The following is an 8,181-nucleotide window of genomic DNA, read 5'->3' on the forward strand; positions in this document are numbered from 1 at the left end:
GAGTAAAAACACAGGAGTCCCAACCCCCACCTCCTCCTCCTCCCCCTCCTCCTCTCACATAAACAGATGCTGAATCTCTGTCTTTCTCCTATATGAACATCTACACTGATAATGTAGTATAATAATTCCTCCCTGGATACGTCTCGTAACGACTAAGCCTTTTAATGCTGGCCAAAAAAGAGCCGTGTATGCCATGAAAAATAAGGTATTATATTAATTGTTACATGCAACATACTTAATTCAGCTTCATGAAACATTCCTTATAGCTGGGAAAACAGATGACAAAAATGTCATTTGACTGTTAGTCATGATCATACAAAGAAAACAACATGATTAATCTAACTGAATCATACAAAAGACAAAAACGTCTCAGTAGGTCGAAATATTCAATGACCTGTGGCTCCCTCTTCTGGCCAAATATGATACAGTCCACATACATACTATGAGTCCTCGGAAAAGCCTTTCAACTCTGATTATTAGACCCTGTGGTTAAACCAGACTGGCATGCTGTGATGTTTTGCTCCATCTACATGGCAGGGAGAGATCAGTTCTGCAGACTTGACCTTACATTACATGCTGCAGCACAACTCCCTCCACTTCATCTAATGTGTAAGTAGATAAATGATCGAGTTCAAAATAGTTGTATCTAAACAGGTTTATTGAAAACATGCACATTTCATGACAACACATCTTGGCTCCTGTTCCAGTTACAAAAAAACAAACATTAATGGAAGTAAAAAAAATGAGCTTTGGAGTTGACTAGCTGTTTGTCAGAGAGGTATGAGTTTCCCAACTTAAACAGTCATGTCCTCTTACTTTGTCCATCTCCCTATGAACATGTTCATGTAGGGTTGCCTTTCATTGCTATTATTGTTTAAAAATGTTACTGTTAATCAAGATAAAAACACTTTAAATAGTACATAAAATTAGGCAAAAGTATACAAATGAATACATATCTGCTCCCGCAAACACACACACAAAATGTGGTCACTGATGTCTTTCCCGCTGAAATGACAAACTTCAACCACTTACAGCATTTGATAATATGCTAACAATCTGCTTGTTAAAACAGTTCATGACTACAAAGTAAAAAAAAACAATAACTTTCACTTCACAAATACCTAAAGCAGGACACATTTATCCACCACCAGTCAGAAAACACACAAAAATTGATACAACTAGGACCAGCATCAAAAACACACTCATTAACTATTCCAATACCAAAAGAGACCAGGCTTTATATAACTGCACATTTTTAAAAATAAAAACAGTAATTAATTTTCATTGCAATTACATACAGTGCACTATACAAAACTATATCCATACATTAAATCTTCAGCACTCACTATCTGATTTTACAGCTATATCCTTACAACCCTGACTGAATAAATCAAGGTACCTACTGTCTGTCTTCATTTTCACCTTTGTGGAAATATTCATCAAACGGAGAAAAGCATAGAAAGGCTTCAGATCACTACGCTGGTGCCGCTACGGGAGCTTTTATCCTAAGAGAGAAGAGTGACAGAGAGAAGTGAGGGTAAGTAAAAGAGAGAGACAGACAGAGCCAAAAACACAAAGAAAGAATCAAAGAAAGACAGAAAATCAAGACAAATAAGTCAAGAAAGAAAGAGATGAACAGCCCAATGATACAGAGTGGAGTGTGTGTCAGTGCATGTGTGTGGATCAACTCAGTACTTGTGTGTGGCTCTTACAGAAAAGCGGTCATAGTTCCTCCTGCCATTACTTTGTCCAGGCTGGTTCTCAATGGAGGAGTAGCTGGGCGGCTTCTCGGGCCATTCCCTCCCTTTGCCCCCCCTTCCTCTCCTGCTGTCCTCTTCATCGGAGCTCCAAGACCCTCGCCGATGTGCGGGAGGTGAGTAGCTCCTGTCCCTCCTCGGGGCGGAGCGACGCAGTTCCTCCATCAGGTCGTCACGGCTGCGGGAGCGCGGCCTCGACCCGCCTCCTCTCCTCCCGGCTGAGGCTCCTCTCTCGTCCCTCGCCCCCCCACGCGCCCCTCCTCCTCCTCCTCCTCGCCTGCTCTCCCAGTCGGAGTCATCGCTGTAGCCACGCAAGATCCCTCGGCGGGGAGGAGAGGGGTCTCTGTAGCCACGGTTGTCACGGCGGTGATTTCCTCCCCCTCCTCCTCCTCCTCCTCCTCCTCCTCCTCCACCTCCTCTTCCTCCACCACCAGTGCGATTTGAACTCCCACTGGACTGGCTAGATATTCTGGGTCCGCCCCTGGCTGCCTCTCCACCTCCAGGCCCCCTGCGGAAGGAAAGGCTGGGCGCACGCTGGACAATGGGAGGCAGGGTTATCACCCTTCTCTCCACCCCTCTCACCCCCATCTCATCCAGGGCCGAAAGCATGCTTGGGGGGCCGGGAGTGAAGGGAACAGCCTGAAGAGCCGGCTGGGGCTGAGGGTGAGGCTGCAGCGGGGGCAGATGCTGGACGTTGTGGGGAGACATCAGAGGTGGCCCGGTGTCCATCCCCCTCACCTGGCTCTCCAGGTAGTCCAGCACCTGGTTGGTGCCATGGATGCTGCTGTGCATACTGCCGTTTCCATGGAAGCCATGGGGTGGAGGAGGGGGCTGCTGCTGGAGGAGCATGGGTGACGGTCCCATGGGAGCCATGGCAAAGTTCTGCTTGGCAGGGTGATCTGAAAATGAGCCTGGAATGACAATGAAATCAAATGGGTTCATTTTACAACAGAATCTGGAGAGATGGAAATAATCGTATTCATACTTTGGTTAGTGTAAGCAAAAAAGGTGCAACAAAGCATCAAAAATATGTCTTACTGTGCTGTTGTGTGACTCACCTGAGTACAATACAGGATTGCCCAGGGATGAGGCATTGGAGCTAATGGGAGCGTAAATGGGTTGGCCGTGCATCCAGGGAGCCATCGCCTTCTGAGCCTCTCGCAGCATCCTGTGCTGCATCACCGCTGGGAGGAGAGCAGAGCAGAGAGGGTGTGAGAGGCTGCTTACATTACAGGGCTTAGAGATATCTGTAAGCATTGAGTTGATTTTTATGGATGGGTTTACCCAAGTGCAGATTCTCTACAGTCCCACAGTGCGTTCCTGGTTTTGCAAGCTATAACTAGTTAGCTACAAAACATTTCAAAACCCAGTGTAAAAGTGCAAATATCAAACATAATCCATGTCAGACAGGGTTCTGAATTGTGACCAAAAAGTCCCAGCTTTTGGTCAATAAGATATACATTTTCAGTGAACTGAGACAGTTTGCAGAGAGTTCATACGTAAGGTAAAATTTTTACAACAAACCTTTCAGTATCATACTATAAAGCAAGGAATCTCTGTCGGTATGTGTGTCCTTCGCATATCTCGAGAACCGTTCGTTCGATCTACTTCACACTTGCCGGGTGTATTGCTGGGGACCCAAGGACGTGCAGTGTCGGATTGGACACGCGACACGTTCAATATTAATAAACTTTGAATAAACAAGCGAACAGCGCTCTGTGCAGCAGCGGGGCTCAAAGCAAACGAGGACTGCACTTGTTAATTAGATAATGCTCAATTAAAGAACAGACACCATTTAATGAAAATTATTTTTTCAGGGGCTGGAAACTGTGATGAAGTCTGATGGTTTTGGTACAGAGGAGAGAATTGCCTGCCATCTGATTGACTGATGTGAATTTACCTCTTGACCTGCTGAGGAGAAAAATGAACTGCATTACCTTTTTCTGGGCAGCAGCAGGTCTGTGGACAACAGGGGCAGCGGACATAGCAGCAGCATTTCTGTGGGCAGCACTGGCAGCAGCATATGCAGAACAGCATGATCAGCAGCAAGGCACCAATGATGATGAACAAGACTGTCAGCCAATCTGGAACAGCGTTAAAAGGTCAGGGGTCACCATCGAGGGGGCGTCACAGATTGGGAAGAATGTGACGCTTCTGTGACATTTCCAGCTCTTTTTAGGAAACAAACACCTTTTCCTCAGAAAATGCTCAATATGACTGTCAGTGAGTGACTGTGGTCACTTACGGTAAACGATGAGCTTGACTTCACGATCTGAGTCTCCTGTCGTGTCACCAGGAGCATCAATGGAGCAGAAATACACACCATTGTCCCACCACATTACCTCAGTAATGACCAGGTCAGCCTCTGTCGACACATGCCAACACAATAGCATTACCCAAGATAATATAAAATAAGACTTGTTTATTGGGTTTAATTGGGTCATTGCAGTGGCAAAGAAAAGGATAAGATAAGAATATCACAAGTATTGAATATAATACAACATAAAATTACAACAAAAATAACACAATACAACAAAAATAACAATACAACAAATACAACATATTCAAGATAAGATAATCCCCCAACCTTTGTAAGTATTTTGGTGTATCTTTTGTTTTAGTTGCCACACAGTAAGAGACCACACTGTACTGTATGTGTGTTAATATCTTACTACAGGCATTTGTGATGGAACTACATTCAATTCTTCAGCAAGAGGCACTTCAGCTGCCTAATGAGCTGCCTAATGTCCCGCCATAATCACCATGATATATGGAACACAACTAGTTATGCTAATGAGGTCATTAAATTAGCAAATTAATTAGCAAATATTTCTATGTCAATGTACTTGTCTCCACATAACACATGGGTGGTATTACCATGGTGGCGGGACATAAAACGACTTACAGGCTGTGGTGTAATGTGTATTAAAGCCTTAAACTGAACACTGTTCAGCATTAAATCATTCCATAAGATTTTAAATGGAATGTTAATGAAGTTCAGTTCCGACTGAAACAGTGACATGGTTATTATGATGGGAAAAAACTCACTGTTTTGAATGGTAATTTTGCGCTCTCGATACTCTGCACCCAGCATAGCTTCATTAGTGCCTCTCTTCTGGATCACAGTGCGGACTGTGCGCTGGCGGTCCGGACAGTCGTTGGCTGGGTCCTGACCCAGCTGCAGAGCCGCCTGATAGGCTTGAGAGATAGAGGGATAGAAGGATGAAGGATGCTGAATTCATTACATATTGTTATGTCCTCATAATGCTCAAAGCCCCATCATAACAGTAGCACCAAATCCTTCAGGCAAGTAACAACAAAAGCCAGTTTTTCATTTTTTGACCCACCAATGTGCTGCCAGTTGGATAATCAAGCTAAATCATTGGATAATCACTGGATAGCCATTAGATAATGATGATGTGAAAACAGTAGTCACCTGGACACTATAAAAAGGACATGTAATGCTCTTGATGGCTTGAAGGTTAGTCTGAATGCTTTATGATGATATCAGCATTCTTCCTTACGGATTGTGACATTACAAAGTAAATGATGTTAATTTGATATCACTATTCAGCCTGGAGGTGTGTAACGCAGCCTAATGAGTGTAGAAGCACTGCTATTTCAGTGCAGTATAAATAAAAATTACTCAAGAAATTTACTCAAATTATTCAAATTACCCATCCTAATGGAGGAGCTGTCAATCAAGCCTGACACTGACAGAATAATCCTTTGTTGAGGGATGGGGCTGAACAATTTCCTTTAATGTGGTGTTCGGAATTCTGGGTAAACCCGGTGATTTTCTGAACAAAAGGATATGACATTTGATTTAGCACTTATGATTGGAACAAAAGGGTAAAGTTGATAAGATACCCCTATTTATTTTAGAATGCCTTAATTAAGGCCTGTCAAGGAAAGGTTGGACAATGGTTACAAGGGATATGCAACCATTGTTTTAAGACTGACAACAAAATCAAAGATTTTAATGTTATCGCTTCCTCCTCCCTGATAAAACCTGGTGGCACAGAAATCAGGGCATTTTCTCTTTGTTCGGTAGGACAGTGACATCACAAAGGCCAGCATCACAAATGATGACAGATGATGTCACAAAGCATTAAAGCTCAAAAAGAATCTTGGACGATGCAAACTGCTTCAGGCTAGATTACAATGAAAATTCTGTATGTTGCCTGACTCTTTAGAAAAGAGGGAACTTTTTAGGATGAGTGCAATATGAATGTTCTGACACTTTAAATTTTCTTTAAATTAACTATTTTACATATGAACAACTGCACTTTTTGTTTACTTTTTTTGGTGAGTGGCCTTGTCAATTATAATTTTCTAATGTAACAACAATCCACCAGTCACCCCATCCAGTGTTATTAGGGACAACTGGGTACTGATGTTATAAATTCCTACTGTAATTTCCTTTATGAAAACATTTAGTTGGAAAGCCCATTGTAACCAAAGGAAGGAATGTCAGATTGTATGGACTGATTGTACCTGACAAAATATTTACACAGCCTGAACAGCATCAGTCCAATTTTTTTAAGTCTTAGGCCAGAGACTAGCCGGTGCACACAAACCCCACAGCCTTTTTTCATTAGTGTAGTATGATATACATTTTAAGAATCTCCCAACATCCCTCCATGCACAAATTATGAAAACATTAATTTGGTAGTTCTTTCAAAATCCGAATGTTTTATTTTGCTTACATCATGACAATGTTGATATTAATTGCATGGGGTCAAGCCAAGAATGACAACGAATGAAAGTCATTTTAAGTACTCCAAAGAGTAGCCTCAGCCCTATTCTAAAAAAAAAATCCACTCTCTATTCTCTATCTCCCAGCTACAGCAGCCTAGATTACTACAACACAATTTTCCCACTAAGTGCTGTGGTTCGGCATCATCACAGCATGCTGATGCCTCTGTATCCCTCCACCTCAGCCTCACCTGTGGAGTAGTACTCCAACACTGGGTCTTTACAGAAGGACTTGTATCGCCAGGTGACCAGGACCTCTTGAGGGTTTGCTGAAGTAGAGAAGTCACAGCGTAGGATCACAGAAGCAAACAGAGTTGTGCTCCTCTGTGTTTCTGGAACAATCACCTGGATGGACAACAGCTCTAAAAGAGAGAGGAGGATATGTTTACAAACAGCAGCCTCAGTATAAGCACAATTCAAATGATCTTACTGCAACATTGGAGAAAAACATTAGGTTATGTCTTAGTTTAAAGGTTTTGCTCTTGTAAATTGGAATCTGACCAGACTGGTGGCAGTTTACTCCAGAAATATTTAAACTGCTCACATACTAAAGTGACATCATTAACATGTAATAATAGCTGTCAATCATGATCAGCAATGTATATTTAGGAAGACAAGTTGGTGACAGGCCGATATGTTAATTGAGTAAATCACTACTTTAAGGTTTAAAGCCTGAATGTCAAGACTTTCCCTTTTGAATATTTTTTCGAAAATCTTAACAGGCCTGTCTCGAGCTCTCTACAGTAACTTTTCAACATGTTAACAGTGTTTAGTCACGTGACAAATGGTCGGCCTTGTCCTGTTTACACCTGTCGATAATTAACTTGAAGACATGCTTACTTTCAACAGTTTTCAAGTTATCCATGCTTATAGACGGGTAAATAAATGAAGAAACATCGGCTACGGTTATTGTAAAGATTTCAAAGCCTTACCTGTTGGTAGGAAACCCAGCAGGAGCGCCACCAATATCATATTTCCCATCTCGATGTTCTTTATCCTATCACGGAAGCGTGGCTATCTATGCTTTAGGCGATTCGTTTTCCACAAAAAACTGAACATTTAGATAAAAACGCTACGTAGACACCACTCTGCATAACCTTGGTTGTCATTTAAGACCGCATATTAATTCGTCTGTGTAAATTCCTTGTTGTGGACTACGAGTGTTTCCACCTGTATCGGACGGCGTTCCCACGCAAAGTCCGTGGTACAGACGGATCCCATCCCCCAGCCGCAGGTGACATCACTGACCCCGCCTCGTAACAGGTGCAGCACAATGGAGGAAGAGCAGGAAGAGCGCCTCGTACTGTGTGCTGACTGTCCCGATGGGAGCAGAGACAAACGTTAATATCTCCCTTAAAACAAAACTGAAAGAACTCACAGTCGTTTATTCTCACCTTTATGGTTTCATGGATCCTTAACAATCCACTGTCAAAGATAGTATGGAATAGTTGAAACACTAACAAAGTAGAGACAGAGCTTGATTAGTAGACATGCTGTTAGTGTAACAAAACCTGTTTACACGGCAGATTCATATTCACAATTTGAACGTTTACATCTAGTCCATCTAGTCTTATGACTCGACTAGGGTGTTCTACCCTGGTCAGTGAAAAACTTAATTCTCCTCACAGCAGTGTGAAAAGTATAATAATTACATTCACAAAGCTGA

The 8,181-nt window shown here is 42.5% G+C and overlaps 1 protein-coding gene across 1 annotated transcript; it reads right to left on the reverse strand.

Annotated features, from left to right (window-relative positions):
* Nucleotides 1–648: 648 nt before the first annotated feature.
* Nucleotides 649–7,700, reverse strand: ildr1b (immunoglobulin-like domain containing receptor 1b). The gene is made up of 9 exons (XM_071539229.1): nucleotides 7,448–7,700; nucleotides 6,707–6,877; nucleotides 4,806–4,955; nucleotides 4,003–4,122; nucleotides 3,695–3,841; nucleotides 2,816–2,941; nucleotides 2,189–2,668; nucleotides 1,713–2,131; nucleotides 649–1,505 (listed from the first exon to the last, which is right to left on the reverse strand). The coding sequence occupies exons 1-9, from the start codon at nucleotides 7,494–7,496 to the stop codon at nucleotides 1,467–1,469; spliced, it is 1,701 nt and encodes a 566-aa protein (XP_071395330.1). The 5' UTR covers nucleotides 7,497–7,700; the 3' UTR covers nucleotides 649–1,466.
* Between the last annotated feature and the right edge of the window lie 481 nt (nucleotides 7,701–8,181).

The sequence above is a fragment of the Centroberyx affinis genome, unplaced genomic scaffold (genome assembly GCF_046629955.1).
Source record: "Centroberyx affinis isolate AG114_WGS23_722 - 3 ecotype Tasmania unplaced genomic scaffold, CSIRO-AGI_Caff_v1 ptg003428l_1, whole genome shotgun sequence".
NCBI classification, from domain to species: Eukaryota; Metazoa; Chordata; class Actinopteri; order Beryciformes; family Berycidae; genus Centroberyx; species Centroberyx affinis.